Genomic DNA, 19,843 nt, shown 5'->3' on the forward strand with positions numbered 1-19,843 from the left:
GCAATCCCGAATCTACGGAGTACCTAACTAACGTATTTACCAACTGAATCAAATCCTGACTAACACTTAGGTAATAACTAGTTAGTTAACTATTGTAACCCTTGATTTAGGTACAGCGGACAATGAAATCACGATCCAACCAAATCTCGCTCTTTCCCGGCCGGGACGATCGACTCTCCCGCGGGGTACCGAGTCATAGTGTACCGAGAGAAAGTTCTGGATCTGGTTGAAAAGAACTGGGAAAGGTCCACGGTTCTAGCGCGTGTGCGCATGTCTAGTCGGGCTCTGATTGGTGTTGACGGGATCTACAGTACATTGTATTCACTAGTAGAGTAGTTACAGTCTTGATGAGCCTCTTCTCCCATGTCCGTGTCCTATACATACTCTGTAGAAAAAGACTCCAAGAGGGGGTGTTTCCTCGCCACGACGCCGGTGGCCACTACTACATCTCGATTCTCAAGAGATCTCTTATAAACTAGTAACTAGCCTCTACGGTTGCTACGTGGCAAGAAAATTGATATTTCTTCAAATTCTCACATTTTATTATTTTTCGTCTCATTTAGTCAAACAAAGTACTATCTGGTTTCCTGATAATGGACGTGATGGCATGATAAATCATATGACACCTCTTGTGTTCACCGATCCCGGAAAAGAAGCAGGACGGGGATAAGAAATGGGTATAATTGCAAATCAGAACAGCAGCAAGCGTAGGAATCAAGGCCAACGAGGCGAGCAAAAAAGAGATAGGCAACCAACAGATGTCCCACCGCGTGCCTCCCAAACAGAACCGGTAACTACCACAAACGAACGAGTAACAAGATCATGGAAAGTCTATCCGCATGCCTTTTCTCACAACATCAAGGGGTATTAAGAAGTAATTCCAGAGACAGGTTAAACACTGGACAGAACAAAATCCATGTGTCGGGGAAGATTCATAGCCGCAAAACCTCTGAAAAATAAAAGGAAAAAAAAAAAAAGAATGCCATACCCTGAAAAAATCAACGACTATCATATCATGTCCAATGAAAAAGATCAAAGTGAAGAGCATTGGGAGATGATAATCCGAAGCTGAAAGAGGACTCAGAACGCCTGACCCTTCTAATCCCAAAGCCGTTTTCAACGCCACGTGAATGAGTAGGCTGACATTTTAATGACTCCCTGGCGACGCAGAGTCAAGGGCCGTCTTAGGCTTGAGGTTGGAACCAAGGGCAGCCGCCTTGTTGGCACCCATCTTGCGCGTCAACTTGGCATAATGCAAACCACACGCATTGCACAGGGTACGGGCACCATCAGGACCCCGCCGCCATTCAGGTGTTTCGGCTCGGTTGCAACTGTGGCAACGACCAGGAGGGGCAGCTTTCTATATGAGAACTCCCATTAGTGATGGTGAAAAGAGATACGGGTAGAGGATGACAGGAACAGCCGGACTAGGCAAAAGAAAAGGATATAAAAAAAAAAAAAAAAAAAAGGAAGGGGGGGGGAGGAAAAACATACCCCACGTCTTTTCTTCGGATCTGGGCCTGCAAATCCGCCACTGCCCTTAAACTCCTCTTGGTACATCGCCATATGGTCATCCTCATGGGCTCCCGCAGGCTTGAAGGCCTTTCTTTGGGCCATTTGCTCGGCTAGAGCATGCTCCTGGTTCAGGACCGCGGTACGAATGCGCATCAGAGCATCCTGATTTCGCCGCTGAATATTAAGCATCTCTTCCACTTCCTGGAGAGATGGCAAAGATCCCAATACAGGCCCGGAACGCTGAGTTTGGTGCGCTCTCGCAGCGTAGTGTCGTGAAAAATCCAGAGTTCGGGTGCTCATATCCGCAATCTGGCAAAGTTAGCCCTTGAAATTCTAAATTATAGAATATTGACCAACCTCATTTAGTGACGTTTCTACATCGTAGACATCCAAATGGCGCTTCATAGAGTCGTTTTGAGGCTGTCCAGGAACAGAGCGGCCAATTCCACCTTTAACTTCATCGACGCGAGTACCTACATAAGGCCGCGAGTCGAAAGACGTAGCTGGGTATGCCGGCGCGCCTGGAGGAGGTTGTGATTGAAACGAAAATGGCTGCGAATAAGCACCATAACCGTTTGGCGAGGCGACACTACCCGCGGACGTAGGAGCATTGTAATCATATCCGGAGCCAGCCTGCGACCCAGATAGAGAAGTAATCCCAGTCTTCGCACTTTGTGTAGGCGACTTCCCCGAGCTAAGGGATTGAAGTGAAGGATTCCTGGAGTCGTGTGTATTGAGGGATGCCAAGCTTGATCGTGATGCTTCCGTTTGGAGTTGTGACTGATGTGAGAGGGCAGATTCCCGCAGGAACGAGCCTGTCGGTACTCCGTTCGAAAATGGGTTGGGAGGGCCCGATGGACCTTCGCCACCAGGGCGACCGACAAGGCTTGGAGGGAGCGAATGCGGAGGTGGTGCGCTGTGTGATTGTTGAGGGGGCGCGGAGGTTGGTGGGGGAGGGTATGGTAAAGGATTATCGTTTCCTAGCGCTTCATGAATAGAGGGAAGTGACTGTCGAGGTGGTTGTTTTTCTTTATCATCTTCGAGGGCGCGTCGCGAATCTGGAGGAGAGATGTACCCAGTTCCTACACTTGCAGGGGTTGTCGAGTAAGAATAAGGGGGAGGTTGGTTTGGGTACATTGTTGTTGGGCTAAGGAGGGGCGTGGGGGATGTGATAGAGCCTCTTGCAACGGCGGGGTGTTTCGGAGGATACCCAGCTCCGTCCTTGCTTAGGAAACCGATAGCGGGAAGATGTTCCCTGTGAGAGATAAAAGAGTTAGTAAATTCATTGTGCGACGAAGATTCAAGCGAGCTTTTGATGTACCTGTGTCGATGTCCAGCTTCGAGTGACCCCATCACTCCAGTCAAGTAGTGTTAAGTCGACAAGCGATGGACCGTCCCCAGCGTCATCAACTGTAGCAAGACTCTTGTTATTCAGGGGGGTGGAGGCGTTGGGATGTTCACAGAGATGAAGTCGGTTTCGCAAGATGAAGAAAGAGTCAAGGTGATATTGGATGGATTGTCAAGGCAGACGATGGTAGCGAAACTTTGTCCTGGGAGCAAAAGGACGGTATCCAGCACAAGCCTTACGAACAACCAAACCACTTCGAGTCAATCAAGCACGGAGCCTCTAGGAGTTAAGTAAAGGTGAAATTAAATAGAGAAAAAAAAAAAAGATTATCGGTGCCACTTGCTTGAACCAGATTTGTCTGGGGTGGTGGCGGCTGTGGGGAGTGAAGAGAGATTATATCGGGCGAGATGCGAACAGTCGGACAGAAAGCTTCTCTGGGTCAACCGAGAAAGGGAACAAGCAACTGAGCACGGCACCCTGAGGCCAACACAGCTGATTGGGAGTAGACAACTGTGTGGGAAAAGTGGCGCCCCGATAATCAGGCAATCTGCAGGCGATGCGATCGCGATTATAATACCCGCAGTGGTCGAATACAGACAGACCCTTGGAAGGAAGGTAAGATCGAAAAAAAGTACGACAAGCACACGCAGCGTGCAGAGAACAGATCAGATCGGGACGGCGCTTGGAACAACCATCTGTCTAAAGCCGAGCTTGCGCACCAGAGCTGAAATAAAAATATTAACGATCAGATTTTTGACCTAGATTCACTCCAAGGTTGATTTGACAATGGTTGAGTTTGCGGGCGGGAAGAGAGCGGCGGAGGCGCAGTGCACGCAAGGGATAGAGATGAATGCGTCGCGTGGAAAGGGCGGCGATGAGATGGCCGTTTTTTTTCTTTTTGTTTCTTCGTTCTTGCTTTTAACCCTTGGTAGAAGTCTCTCTGTCTTAATAGGTAGGAATTAATCGCGATTCGAGCCCAATGAAAGGAAGTCAATCTTTTGTAGATTGGAAGATCAGAGGGTATCCCGAGATAAATATGTCAAAGGGATTTCGGAGTTGGGGGTGGATTACAAATGGGGAAGGTGACGGGATCGAAGATAATTCGGGAGGAAAGGAGGTATGTGTCTTTTTTTTTTTTTTTTTTTTTTTTTTTTTTTTTTTTATTTACTTGCTTCCGTTGGGAATGCAAGAAATCTCAAGGGCAGGATAGAGAGGGAGGGAGAAAGAAAGAGGTAGGAGAAGGAGGAGGAGGAAGATACCTAATGAAGGTGGGAAGAGAAGCCAAGGTGATGGCGATAATAAGAAGGAGGGAAAAAAGAGCACCAACTGTCGACAGTAACTAGTCTTGGTTATTATAATAAAAGAAAAGAAAAAAGAATAAAAGAAAAGAAAAATAAAATAAATAATAATAATAATAATAATCAATAAAAATAATGATGATGATGATGGTAATAAAAAAAATAGTAAAAAAAATAATAATAAAATAACAATAAAATAAAATACTGATACCCAGCAAACTATCTTAGTTTGACCTGCTAAGAGACGATTATTCCAAAACCACCCCAACCAGGCCCGCACACACTTATGGAGTTCATTCTCATGAGAGGAAGATATGGAAAGATCCCAACAGGAGGTGGTTAGAAAAACTACCTACTCTTGTAGGTACATCAGCCTGAGGAAGGCTAAAGCAGATGAGCTCAGGCCTAGAAAAAAAAACACAAAAAAAACACAAAAACACACAAAAGAAAAAGAAAAAGAAAAATCCCCCCAAAAAAAAGGAAAAAGAGAAAAATCAAAGACAGTCAGGACAGACTACCACCAGATCGTCGAATCATACTGGCAGTCGTGACCAGTTTAAAGTTACGGCGAATTACAGAAGCTTTACGGGCTGCGAACTGCGGATCATCGAAGAAGTGTGGAGTTGAGTTGGGATCATACGGGCGATGTGCGGATATCTTGGTGGGGAGCGATGGAGCCTTACTAAGTTACTACTAGGGGTTGTCCCTGGCCTGAGGGGAAAGAAATACTTTTAAGAAAGTACTACTAGTATCTAGTACTCCATCAAGTACATTACTGGTATTTAGGGTATTTTGGTTTTACAGTATTCTGTGTATTTTGTATATTTCCATTATACCACCAGTGGTCACTGGTCAGTGGATTTGTATCCCGAATACTGTACATATTCATTTATATCTACTGAGCAATATCTATATTTTTATATATGATTTACAAAACACGAAATAATTCTGGAGCTTTCCTATACTTTTTGTGGTTTCATGGGGAGTAAGAGTTACTATAGTGTATCAGTATTGAATACAAGTACAATACACCGTTAGATTTGGAGCATCTTGCCATCTGGGATCCAAATTGAAACAAGATTTACCAAAGAAAGAGGGGGCTGGCCGTGGTCACGGTATGTAAATATTACCACCAGAACTCGACCTGGACTGTGTAGCGTGGTCAACTTGTATGGATGCTGTACGAAACGCAAAAAGGAAAGAGCGGGGCGTTTTTTTTTTGCGAGGGTTAGAGCAAAATACCTAGTCCTGATAAATGAATAATAATGATTATTATTATTACTATCATCGTCATCATCATATAATAATAAATACTACCTAGGTATGATAACCAAGTCCTTCAGATCCCTTATTAGGTCATATGCCAAAAAAAAAAAAAAAAAAAAAAAAAAAAGGGGAGGAAAGTATCGAGATCCATAGATCGTACGCTACACAAATTAGGGGAACGGCTCACAGACTTTAATTAAAGCAGAAAAAGGAAAACAGGGAACGAGACTAGAGCGCGGGAGGATTTGGTATTCGTTGACTAAGTCCCAAGCCCGAGTCAGTGGGCACTCACTTACTTATTCTACCTACGGAGTGGTAGGAGAGTCGAGACTGGGAATTGGAAAAGGATAACTACGGGAGGCAAACCTGAGTAATTAATTCCCTATTCCGGATATTGATGGGCCCCTCCTAAATATCTACTTACATGAATGACTTCGTTACAGAAAGCAATTTTAATTTAATTTAGCATACATACCAGATCTAAGGTTGTTTGTAAAATGAGTCAGGAATGAATAAATAATGTCTGTCGAAAGCTCCGGAATCCTCCCACAGAAAAGAAACTTATCTAGCTAACTACCATTAGTAGTACCTAGGTAAGCAGCAGCAGCAGCAGCAGCAGCAGTCGTGTGTCTTCCTTTTCCCTCCCCAACGTAGTGGTGGCTTTTTCACTCCGATAACCTCCTTCCGTCACGTAGCCCAGCTACTGCATGATTGCATGGCCATCCAGCACATACGTTAATGCATGATCGTGTGGTGGAACTGGAAGACCTCCGAATGGCCAATACTTATAGGTATATCTGTACGACAACTAAAAGTACAGTTATATCGAAAGTCCAGTCCGATTCAATAGACATTTCGGGGCGCATTTTCTTTGCCTTGTCCAGCTTTGCGATCCAGTGCGAACTAGCATGGCCACATAAAGACTGGCAGCAGGTCTGCGACACGAGAGTTATAGTGCGATCTTGGTACTGATGAAAAACAGTCGTCAGTAGGAGTACAAGGACCACGACAACACATTTACAAGTTTTTGATTCTTACGTTGAGGTAGAGCCATCATCATGTGAAGTTCAAGTGTATACATACCTACCTATTTTGTAAAAGATGAAGATCCTCGTCATTCCTGGGTCCCTCTGCCCTGTATCGTTGAATGCAAGAAGAAGGGCGCAAGCTCAGCTGAAGTCAAGGCCCCAGAGGATGTAAGCTAAACGAAGGATTTCTACCTCTCCTTGGCCCAGATCTGGAAACGATCGCAGTGGAGAAGCTGGATCGCGCATCAGCAAGACACACACAATCGCGCTAGTCATGTCCATCACTTCTTGCAGTTAGCCTAGAAAAACATCGGCCGTTGGAATCGTGACTGGAGGACATCAGCCGGCAGTGCAGCTCACCACTAAGAAATTAGAACCCGGCCGAAGTGGCTGCAGTGATAGCCTAGATCCCTTCCTGCAAGAAGAGACGGATCTTACCCTTTCCTATCCTTCCATCCTCTAGTCAAAGGGAAAGTGAAGGAAGGAAGGAGGGGTTAGGGGAAGCAAAGAAAAATGAGACAAAACCAAAAAAAATGAGGTTCAGATAATAGCCCAGGGATGAAGGATACTCCCGAGTACCCATACTTGGGTGAATTGTTAATGTTCCATGGTACGTTTACGACGCTCCCCGCTTTCCCTTGCTTGAGATCTCGGGATAGTTAGTCGTGGTCGCATTGGCATTATTCATGATCGCGATCGCCGGTTCCTTTTTCTCGGTCTCAGTCACAACCGACCAGAAATTGTTTTTCTCCGTTTTCTTTTTTCTTGGGTTATCTATTTGCTGCTTCTTCGGCCTTGTCTTTCCTATCCCGTTCCTTCTTTCCTTCTAGTGAAACATCCTCCTAGGCGTGTAAGTCTAAGATGATCAGCACTGCTGGTAGCATCTTCATCACACACTCAGGACATGCTGTCTAGAAATGGAAACTGCCATCGACGCCTAGTCCAGGTACGGAGTAGTTGGTATCGCCGTCCATGCTACGTATCTACCTACCCTCCTATTCTCCACACCCAAAACCATGCGAAGTCAAATAAATTCCTTTGGAGTCCTCAGTAGGAGGTCAGCAGAAGTCAAGATTTCTCGAGATCTTGCTTAGTCACAACACTATCTGGTCGTGAGTTAGTTAACTAGTTAATTAATTTAATTTTCTGGATAATAAATAATACGACGAACAGGCCACGAAGAAACGAGAAATTTCTGACTCACCGGACACCCGACGCACATCCTGACCAGTGCTACGGGACATGGGTGTGTGCTTGACGCAAATGAATGGCCATAGCTGCTACTCAGTGGTCAAACTTTGAGTTGTTACCATTTCTGGCCGAGTGCGCAGACTCCGATGTATGGGAGGTGCATCTCCGCTCATATGTGGTGCGCACATTGTACATATTACATAGGACTACGCGCTACCAAATATGCTTCGTACCTAGGCGTATCCCCATCCATCTTAGATTTAGTCCAATCTACAGAGTATATTATCGAAGGATTCTTCCAGCGGATGGGGCTGTAGAATTTCTAAGCGGAGGGACATCGACCGGCTTCGATTCAGCCTTTTTTTATGCTCCGTAACCTACCTATAAAATAAAAGAAAGAAAGAAAGAAGGGAAAGACAATGTGATTTATCGGCTCAACGGTTCAGCTTGTATCAAACGATTAAGCTCAAGGCCCCCCTCCTCGTCTATTTGGCCATAATTCGAAGCCACACCCAATAACAAATGAGTTATTGCCAGTCTCAATGGCAGTAGAATTTCCTGTGGCTTTGTATCCGGCGAAAAATGCCTTGAAGTTATAACTAACAGAAGTAATTAGTCTGAATGTGTGGGACTCGAGAGCCGACATCTCCCAACCCGATTCACTTTTCTGCGGCCAATCTCCTCGGAACACCTTTGCCCTGTAAAAGTTTGACAGACGCGCAGGAATTTCGCTCGGCGCCACTTTCCTGCATCCTCGGCGAGACTCAACGCGTTGAGATTAACTTAAATCTGCAAGGTGCGAGTGGTACCATGCCGGCCGGTGGTGGACAGTGGCTTGTCAGTCAGCCATGGATTTGGTCGCTATGACATCCCCTCTAGGCTCCGAGTCTGGTTATAATAAATTGCCATCATAATCATCATTAGTTATCACAACCACTACCGTCATAATATATTTCCCATGCGCCCTAGTGGGTCTTTTCTTTTCTTTTCTTTTCTTGAACCGACGGACGCCACCCACTGGTCGACGTTCCCAAGATCTCCGGGTCAAGCAGTACCCGCGCTACACAAGTAGTTGTGTAGATGTTGTTAACTAACAGGCAGTGAGGGGTTGTACAGAGTATTATTATTGTTATTGTTGTGATAACTCCACTCACAATGACTTGGGATTTTGCAGACCACAGTCAGTCAGTAAGAGAGTAATTTGGGGGAAGAGGAGGGGCTAGGTACTAAGCACCACCACCACATATGACTCTCGAATCATAATCCCAGATCTCATTCAACTCAGATCTTTGTCCTCCCGCTAGAGTATACACCACCTACCGTATGTACTGAAAAGATACTGTAGTAGTTAGGTAGCAGCTGTCATTCCGTGATGAATCGATCTAACGGTAACCCGAAATTCTGACTGGGCCGATCCTGCGCTTGACTGGTAAGAAAACGTTTTCTGTCAGGATCTTGCCGAATACTAGTAACACGTTACACAAGCCAAGGGGTAAAAGTTAGGTAATACTAGTCGCTACCAGCCCCCCCCCCCCAGGTACAATTTTGTAAGTACGGACTTAGTGACTACTACCACTTACTTGACGTCCATTATCTCTTTGTCCATCTGCTACTGCTGCTATGCAGAGGCCTAAGGTGATGTAGGTAATAGTACTCCCTACGTTGTCCCTTCTTCAGGTAAGGTTATTGACAATGGTTTGGTTACTGAAATCCAAGGTTGTGGAGCATTGACGAAGCGCAAACAACTTGAAACTACTTAGTTCTTACCAATCACCCTATCCCAAATCTACAAAGGTCTGGCCCAGACAGAACTAGAGAAATAAAGGAACCTGAGAAAAACGAGAGAGAGAGAGAGAGAGAGAGAGAAAAGAATAAGAAAGAAAAAGAAAAAAGAAAGGGGCCACTACCTACATCAGATACCTAGGTACAACCTTTGATACATCTTGGATACCAATTCTCACGGCTGATAACAGCTTAAAATGAGGTAAAATACAAGATACAATAGAGATTTCAGAGATTTTCTCTCCGAGAAATTGTCATAGTCGATTGTATCCTTTCCTTGAGTAAATTCCCTCCCCCCCCCCAAAAAGTTTCAACCCTCATACTAATCTCAGTGGATACAGCAATTCTTATGATAATCGGCCAGAGCCTTACCTTCTCTGGCGAGACCTGGGCTATGCGAAAAATTCACTCTTCAAACATCTGACAGGTCTAGATCAATCATCAAAGACTAACATCTTCCCGGGTAGCGGCGGCATTGATCATACCTGCTACATACAGAATCCTCCCGGCCATACGGAGTACTCAGCGGCTCTCTGGCTGTATTCGGATATTTCCCATCGAAGGTCCAAGTGCGCATCAGGCAAGATCCACAACAGCTGCATTCAATGGCTGCAATGGGTCCATTTTCGAGGAGCCAAAGGCTCGAAGTAGTGTTTAGTAGGTTTGCTATATGCGCGTCTTACTTTGTACGGAGTACTCCGTACAGTCGATTTCTTGGCCTTGTCCATCTGACGGGTATACTCCGTAGGAGTGAAGAAAGGCTAGAAAGATCTGTTTTGAAAGCCAGCCGGAATTTGTATCCCTTTGTTTATGGTATGGATTTGAGTTCCAGCCACTGATATAGAACCCAAAAGCACAGTGTCAATCTTTAGGGACTCCCCAACATTGAATATCAAGATAGCATATCTCCACACCGCACTACAGCTCAACTAACCGATATTTGGAGTTCTGATTCTAACATCCTGAGACTTGAATCACCAGGTGAAACACAGATTGACCAAACATGCACATTCGGATCGAGTAAATCGATATACGGAGTATAGCGCAACTTGTCCGGGATGGTCCAACTGCCGATGTTCTGGGCCAGACCATTTGTGGGAGCAACTAGGTCAGTGAAAACAAGCTAATAAGGAGGCTAATAACCTAGTTTTGCTGTCACTGGGAGCACCATCCCAGAGAAGGGAAATACACTCTGGTTGACATTGTGGATATCAAAAATGCGATAGATCATGGAGCAGAGATGCGATCAACAGACTAAGGAAAGCCGAAAGAAGACTGTTCCGACCGTTTGAAGCCGCCTCGCTCATAATGTCATCGCCAATCACTTGCAATTCCTCCGTACCTACCAGCAGCAGGGCAGGCAAGCAGGACTAATAGAGAGAGGTTCTCAAGTGGGACCTCCGTAGTTAAATGATCACTCCAACGATGATCAGATAATTGATGGCACCAGCAAGGAAAAGAGCGACAGAGCCTCGCCCAAATCAGCAAGTGCCGGAACTGCGATCGTAATTTGGCAGTGGAGATCAAGTTGTGGAAATGTGCGATGAGGCGATGAAGGCGACGATCGCCCGTACAATGTTTGAATGTACGAGCCACTCTAGGATAGTCATTACTGAATTATCTCATCTGAGGCTGGTCTGTTAGTTTCTCAACTGCAGAGCTGCCGATCATACTCAAGAAACGAAAAGCGTTCAAGCGAGAATCTCAGACACATCCCTGCAGTCAACAATGCTACCCTGTTGTCACTGGTATTCGCTACCATCAGACCAGGTCAATTCCGCCATCCATTCTGTTGAAAATCACTGGCGAAATGACTGGAATTTTTCAGAAACGAGAAGAGGGAAGGATCAACAAGAACAGGATCCCTCACTCTGGATTGTTTTCAGGAGCAGCATACGATGGGATGACAGATGAAGTTTGGACGCCAGGTGTGGAACCTCCCCGGTAAACTCTCCGACACCTTATCCATAAACGGAAAGTTGACAGCTGGGTTTCCTCCAAACAAGGGAACGAAAAATGCAGGATGGGGGGGGGGGGATTTCAATCCACTCAAGTAGGGGATTAGCTGCAGCCAAACGGATTGAGAACGAGCGAGATTCTGCGTCAACATACTTTGTACCAAGTACTCACTACCACCTACTAAATTACTTAGTACATACCATGGAATTTTTTGTTTCTCAATAGTCTCAGGGTCAACCAACCCGGTTCTGACCTGAATTCTCGTTATTACTGACTCGAAATCACATGTTCTCCTGATGCCTCGAAGACGGAAATACTACTATAGGGTGCCGCTACGGATGATACCAGTACAGTACGTAGTATTCCGTAGATACATGGTGCATTGACCATAACTTTGCACCTAGCCCATCATCTTTCCTTCTAAAGTACTACTACTTAGCACTAGGTTTCAATCTTTCAAAGTTCGTCCCCGCTTTCTTTGCTTTCTTTTAGGATGGACTGAGAAGGGAAAAAAAAAAAAAAAAAAAAAAAAAAAAAAAGGCGGGTAGGGGTTAAAAGACTGTTTAGGTAGGACGTTACAAATCTCCCGAGTCCTTACTTGGAAGGAGACCACCAAAGTGAATTTTCCGCCCTTTGGCCGTTCATTCCTGATGCCTCGCTTCTCTCATTCTTTATCAAAATCCCAACCAACCCCTGAAGAACACAGGTAAAGTGGCCCTACCCTACCCTATTCTTATCGTTCTTCCGTCTTTGGCGTACCAAGATTCGGCCGGAGAAACCCTGTCTGGATTGACGAACCTGACTCAGGCCCCATCACACTGACACTCAGCTTGTCGCGAAGATCCCGAGCTAATTGTGAGGTTCCTGCTGCATGGTTGGCAAGTTGGCATCGTGCAGGAAGATCATTCCTGGTACCGAAGCACACACAATCTAGGGAATTATGGACGTTAACCTTGAACTATTGTATTGTATTGGGGGGGGGGGGGGATTATAGCTAGAGATAGTCTCGATCAGGGAGGCTGCATGTGCTGGGGAGGGAGAGAAAGCACTCTAGGTAAGCAGAAGCAGACATTGGTGATTCTTCAATTATAATAATTTACGAGCTATTAATCTCTTTTCCCTCACTCTCTTTGTTCCCTATCGTCCCGTCGTCTTCTTTTTGACCCCCCCCCCCCGCGGTATAACCTTGCCGCGTAAGTGATTTCTAGCCTCAGGACGGAGTTAACAGGGTCCGAAAATGAAAAATATAGCGTACATCTTCTACTGGACTGAAATAGTTGAAATTAGGATATGACAGCTCCACTAAAGCTGGATTCAAATTCCCTAAGCAAAAGACCAGGAAGTAAGTACCTACGAAGTACGGAGGATGGGGGGATACCACACAGACTTCAGATTATTATTATTATTATTATTATTATTCTAAGCAGCGGCAACTGGAACGCAAACCTGCAAGATCAGTTGTGATAGCGTGGGCAGGTATTTGATCCTTACTTCCATTCTAGGGCATGTACTTTTTTTGGCGTCCGCACTACGGAACCAGCGGTACGCAGAGACTGGCGAATGCGCCAATTGTTCTTTCCAGGCCGTTGAGCGTACCCCACTAATATCTATCATCTGTGGACCCCCGTTTGTAGCTCCGATCCACTGGCGCGTGGTCAACAGTTGGGGAGAGGAGGGAGGCATGGTGGCGCATCAACGATTAATTACGAAAGAATCCCGTCCGTGGTCATCTGCTTGTTAGACATGGGACCAGGTGATGTGGGTGAAATTTGGTATGAAAATTGGTCGAATCTTGCATGTGCGACTAACTACCTAGGTAGGTACTACTCTGTAGGTAGGGGTCCCAATCTGCTTAAGTGGGTGTGGGTGGTTCAAAGGGGGTGTATATAAAACCAACCCAGTCGAAATATTACGAATCGCACACGGCAGCATGTGCTTCAGAGCACCTCACCGCTACCTGTCATATAATTTGTGGCTGGAATCGCTTCCATTGTTCGTTAGACGGTTATCTATCCGGAGGAAGAGAGGGGGCGTTCCAGATGGACCCAAATCCTGATCCAGATACGGAGCAGCTCGACGGACTAGCAAGTGGCCCAGCAAGCTTACGGACAAGCAAAGAAAAGGGTGGTGGGTAGTCTAGCAGAGGACAATGAAAGTGGACTCGAGGATTCTGGTCCCGTTCCAGAACAGAATAAAGAATATCTCTCTCCACGTAAGTATGGAGCACTGTGGCACTGTGGCACTCCTCCTCCTTTTCGTAACGGCTGGTGATCAGCCTAGCCCGCAGCGGCGCAGTGGGAGTTGTCACGTTGAAGACTGTCCTCCATAGATTTGGAGCTGCTGCTCTGTAGTATCGAGTCATCACCTGGGGCCGACATGACATGTGCAGGCGTAGGCGTAGGCCAGATTAATGCGGATCTCGGGGGTCGGGACGACGCTTGACCAAGAGTTAGGATGCGTATCCGTACTAAAAAAAACATACCATGCCATAGTTATCTATGACGCTGGGATTGGATTAGGTAGGATTATCATAGAGCAAGTTTTTTTTTTTTTTTTTTTTTTTTTTTTCTTTTCTTTTCTTTCCCCCTGTCTCTTTTAGAAATGACTAATGAATACTAATGAAGAGGAGCCACGGAGATGATAACCGAAAGGGTATAGGGTTGAAAATGTTCCGACTTTTTTGGGACTGACTGACTGAGATCGCTCCATTCTCCTCATCATTAGGCTATTTGAATTTTAAAATTTTTTCTTCGTTCTCCTTCTTCATATCCAAAGTAATCCGTAGTAAGAATAGCTAATTGAGCTGAGATGATGATACTGTAAAACAGCCAAGTTACACTAAAAGGTCGAGGTCGAGGTCGAACATTTTTCAAATCTGGAGTTGGAACCAAGGAACAACAACTGTACATGACATAGCGGACAATTCTTCATGAGTCGTTGCTGATTCCCTTGTTTACATGGACAGAAATTCTGTAATTATTATTCGTTTGGTCAATGGACCACGAGTCATGCCATATACTTAATATTCCTTTTATATTTATTATGGGAGGCTTTATGATTTATATCGTGCGCCTGATCGCGATCCCGATAGATATATTACTCTAAACCTACTATTATATTATATTATATTATATTATTTTATATTATACTACCAGTGTACAGTCTTGCAAAGGATCCATCGCATCGAACACTACAATTCTAGAATCTAGGTAACCGCGCACGCACTCCGGCTGAGACTAACAGTTCAATTCACTATGTCACCTGGTACGGAGCAGTGCTATTCAACGAGTCGGACTACTACTACTAGTAGTAGTAGTAGTAGTAGTAGTAGTAGAATAGAGGGGTTTCGGAGAAGTATTACGTAGTTAATAATTCCCGATTTATTTCGTCCAGGGTCAGGATTCTGGAACAAAGCTTGCAAATAACACTTTTGAAAGACAGACCCCTCCCTATCAGATCCCGCCTATGCTTCCGAATTGTCTATGAAATAGAGAGAATACAGTCCCTAGAAAGCTTCCAGCTAACTGCCGCACGGAGAATGGCTATGATTCCACCGAGGCATGCATGGGGATCTTTCCATGCATCACCGCTGGATTAAATTCTTCATCTTAGCCAATAATTTATTTCGTTTCTTGGGAATTCGATGAGCTACCTAGGTCCATTCCAGTGCTGGGTCCTGAGCCCTTGACGTTAGTACTACTTTCTTCCTCACTGCTCTTCCAACACACCATAAGAGTAGATCTCTCCTCTGGACCAGGATTGTGGTATTATAATGTTAATTTATGATGTACATATACTGCACTCGGAAGGTTCTCTCTTTACTATTCTTATATAACACTACGACCTCAACAAGGAAATCCTCCGTTCAGAGATAGTACCTTGAGGTAGTCTACTGCCTACTAGGGTAGGTACTCCGTATGCTCTCAATATCTATCAATCCTGCCCCGTCTTGTACGTATCCAAGGGAATCAATACGTACCTCCATACCAGACAAGAAAGGTTACATTTCCCGTAAATACCAAATACCAAGAATACCGTTCCGGTCGGTATTACATACAAAACGATACATTTATTCAGGAAATGGATTCGGATCCGAACTCGAACTACGGAGTAAGTACTACTACTACCTAATCTACCCTGCCTCCACTAAAGTACTAAAGTAAGATTAGAAACACCCGCGGGTGAAGTGACGGTGAGCGGAAGACAACTAGTACAATACAGAGTAGTAGACTAGACTAGATCTGAATCAAATCAAATCACACGTGGGAAGAAAATTCGTTAATTTAAATAGGTTGCATCTACTATGGAATCAATCGAACGGTACGGAGGATTCTGGAATCTCTATCCTATCACCTACTTAGACTGCTCGACTTCTACTTACTCCGTCGACTACTAGTAAACCGAACAAGAGGCTATTAGAGTACCCTAGATCAAAATGAGATCTCCGCAGGAAAGAGGGGAGCGCGAAATGAAATTTAGCCAGTGAGCCAATCAATCAAGGTAATTTTAAAAAATGAAAATCTTCATTATTCGCGTACCCGTGCCTACGGATCCATGATCGGTCGTTCAGGACCTGCTTAGTTAGTTTCCAAGGCGAAGAAGATGCATGCTGTGGACCTCATTCTAGTTCAGTGTCACTATTGCATGATTATTCTACTAGAAAATCTATGATATAGTTACCTACCGGATAGGCTGATTCGGTCTTCAACGATCGGGATCAGCGCTGGTGCGAATAAATCAGCCACACTGTTGATTTGTATCGGACGGACGGTTTCTTCCAAAGGTTTCTCTTACCAGGTCTTGTTGTGTAAGTAACGATGGATGTAATGTTGAAATGGCTATTAGTTAGATATCGTCCTGCTTACTCTCGCTATTCCCAAACAGACTTAGATATCAGATTAAGTTACCTAGTTCCTGGACTGCCCAGGTGACCTGGGGGTTCTCGAAGCCTAGTTGATTCTAGATTGCAATCTATGATATTAATATACGAGACCTTAATCAGGAAGTCCGTATAGTTATACACTGCAGTACTCCGTAGTAGGTAGAACAATTGGATCTCTTGGACAGTGTCAATTAGTCGAGGCGCAAGAGCCGGATCGTCCAATTACCTTAGAATCCTGGCTTGCTTCTGGGTAAAATGACAGGTTTGACAGGCACGGGCTCCATTATTGTCCCCGAGAATCTACTAATCTAGGTACTCCGTAGTCCTCTTATAGGCTGTACCCAGCAGATTTTGATCCCCGGGCTACCGACGGAAACTCGGACCCATGGAAACTGGACGGGAGACTAGGTACCCTACTATATGTAGATGCACCGTTTTGACCCTCACTGACTCGCTGGGAGGATAAATCGGCAATCAAAAGAACACACCCTGATCCGCCATAGAGAACATCTCGGCCTCTAATTTTTTTTTAAGGGGGATGTAAAGATCGGGATTCACGGAGTTGGGGGCTTCGGCATTTGCTTCTAGCCTTTTGACGCTCCTCGGTGGACCAATCCGCTCATTCCCATTTTTGGTAGCAGCAGATCCCTCCCGGCGACAGCCTCCTCCTACTCTGAAGGTTCACTTTTGCTCTCCTTCGATATCTGGCTTTGATGTACTCACTCCATACCAGCCACATATCCTCATTTCTTTCTTTCTTTCCCTTTGTACCCCCTTTTTTTTTTCGATCCGGTTTTCGGTTTTCGATGTTCTTGCGTAATTACCAATTGACTGCTTCTTGGTGGGTTCCTGGCGTATTGTACTGTATCAGCGTTCCATGGGTCCCAGCCGTTCCATTCCCATGGATAAGCAGATCGGGGACCATCGGATCCGTGGACATCCATCTGTCTTTGAATAAGTCGAGATTCGTCTCGGTCGCTTCCCAGCGCGCTGTCGATCGGTACCTCCGAAGTAGTACCTACTACCTAGGTACCAGTAGATAGGTACTAGGCAGGGTTGTATATATACGGCATCTCTGATATAGGATACCCTCTTGTAATATTATCAAGCATCAACTGAAAAACCTATAGGCTCTGTTTCAAACCCTATCGTAGTCGATGTGCTCCAACCACACCCCCTTCTCCCTCCCTTTCCACCACGTGTCGTGCTCGTTCTTCTTGACTGTATCCATTGCCAGAATAGATCAACTGACCCCTGGCGTATAGCCCCGCGGCAGTCACAGTTCATAAAGCTTAAGAGGACACCATTGTTACTGGAGGTGTCTATCTAGGTACCTAGCTAGGTATACATGAACCGCCCGCGCAAACAACTTCCCGGCCTTAACCCCCCCCCCCAGAGTCTCATTTTTTAGTCGAACGTAAATCTTTGGGGAAATGCGAGTTGCACTACGGTTTCGCTCTAGCTTACAGTATGAGGGATGCGCTAGATCTTCTTCTGGCTGTCAGTATGCATGAAGCCCTGTATAGCCGCGACCCCTGCTATCCTTGGAGAGGGGGATTATTTGTCTCACCCGTGGAATCATGAATGTGCCTTGTCAGCCAGATATCATATCATAGTTAGTTAGTTATATATCACTTGGATTGCCAAAGGGAAACAACAGTTTGACTTGGGAATGTACGACACATGCATTAACTAGAGTATATGGAGTAAAAGCGAAAGGGGGCCGGGGTGGGGGGACTCTCTCTCTCTCTCTCTCTCTCTCTTGTTGCAAAGTACGAGAAGGTGAACTTTTTTTTTTTTTTTTTTTTTTTTCAGGGATGCTCTCTATCCCAGAATATATTACTAGGCTTTAACCACTCCGCTGCAACCAGGTGTGATGGATAGATGGATAAGTCATTAAAATGACACACTGTGAGGAATGGATGGATGGACTAGGGAGGAAAGTAGATGTAATTACGATTCACCAGATCGGCGTCAGCCACATGCAACCACTTATGATCCGATTTGTCCCCGGTTGTCCATTTTCTTGCGCTCAATTCCTAAACCGGCGTCCTGCGTAGGCGAAGTAACGCGTTTCACGGAAAGGCGTCCGATGCCATTGAAGTTCTCTGGTAGCCGGTACCTCAGCTAGTTACAGCTGGATGGACTTAATCAAAGGTACCATTTGGATTTAGCAATGGCTGTGCAGATAAATCTACAGGGGTTACTGAGGACGTGTCCCGGCATGAAACTGCATCCTGTTGGATAGTTGGAGTGGGTGATGGACAAAGGGAAGTTCTGCTTACAACTGAAGGAAAATGTAATTTGCGAGATCTACCACAAAAATACATATATCCAAAGGGAATGGCGCATGTACACATAGGTAGTCGATGCCCATAAATTTTCATCATAGTTGAATCTTAGTCTCCTATCGCAACGGACAAGGATTTGCATTATCCAACTCATAGCTAGTGTCCAGATCGTCATACCAGTTCGTCCAGTGTACAGCAGCAGACATGCCTGGTGTGTGCCAGTTCAGGAGCGCAGAGGTTTCAGGAAGGAAATATTGTAATAAGAAAATATACTATAGTGGGTAGAAAAGTACTCGGATTCCTTCCTAGGACTTTGGTGTATACTGGTAGAATCTCTAGACCTATCCTGTTATACGGCGAAGATATTCTAGACTATATCGAGAGCTAAATATGAGACGTAGACGAAAAAAATGCTTGACAGACTTTGGGGCGGGGGGCATACTGTCAAGACTAGGCTTTTCAGTTATTATTAGTTCGTTGCACAAAGGCAAAACTTGTTCAAAGCAGGTATTCTTTTACCCAGGAGACTTGTTACACGGCATGACTCGTTTCTGATAGTTATTTGAGGGGTCGAAGCCCTCAAGTCAGTTGGCTGGGGACTAGAGACGACGAGGAACGATTTTGACGCAAAGATCATGGTTGGTTTGACGGTGTCCTGTCATCGTTGTGATATCACATTGTGCTCAAGAATCCGGGGTTAGTCAATCATGTCATCGTTATGGCGTCCAGTTCCTAGTGGTGTTGCACAAGCTCATCGAATTTGTGCATGCATGGGACCTTCATATGAACTGGCGTTTGAGGGTGGTGGTTTATGTGATACATGCTTAGAACCGACTAAGTTAGTACTGCAACAGTAACACATGAATTGAGGAGGAGATACTTGCGGCAAATTCTGCATGTTTTGTATAATATGAGCTAATAACTTATTGCGGACATTGCTATACAAGGGTTGAGATGTCTGCACGCATCATGAAATGTTCGTAGATCTCAATTCGAAGCTGTAGTCGCGAGAAGGCCAAGGGAAGAGGAGGCGGGGTCGAGATTCGGGCTATTCCACGGTCGTATTCCGATCCTGCGAGTCTACGGGAATCTGCATTAGAGGCTAATGTTCTGGGACGAGGAACGGATGTCATACGTCCGTGGCCGTGAGGGAGTTGAGGGGAGTATATGAGCACTGGTGGTTGTTTTATTGATGCGCCGTAAAGCAGCAGAGAAACCGAGAAAACCAGTGCTTCTTGCTCCTTTACATCGGAAACCACTTTTCGTGACCTTGAGTCGACAGA

At 45.3% G+C, this 19,843-nt stretch overlaps 1 protein-coding gene across 1 annotated transcript; it reads right to left on the reverse strand.

Annotated features, from left to right (window-relative positions):
• Positions 1 to 1,147: 1,147 nt before the first annotated feature.
• nsdD (GATA-type sexual development transcription factor NsdD) lies at positions 1,148 to 2,868 on the reverse strand (the record flags this gene model as incomplete). Its single annotated transcript, XM_040893664.1, has 4 exons — positions 1,148 to 1,360; positions 1,495 to 1,824; positions 1,873 to 2,770; positions 2,837 to 2,868. The coding sequence occupies 4 exons, from the start codon at positions 2,866 to 2,868 to the stop codon at positions 1,148 to 1,150; spliced, it is 1,473 nt and encodes a 490-aa protein (XP_040752897.1).
• Positions 2,869 to 19,843: the final 16,975 nt, after the last annotated feature.

Source organism: Aspergillus ochraceoroseus (genome assembly GCF_002846915.1).
Source record: "Aspergillus ochraceoroseus IBT 24754 chromosome Unknown P175scaffold_3, whole genome shotgun sequence".
NCBI classification, from domain to species: Eukaryota; Fungi; Ascomycota; class Eurotiomycetes; order Eurotiales; family Aspergillaceae; genus Aspergillus; species Aspergillus ochraceoroseus.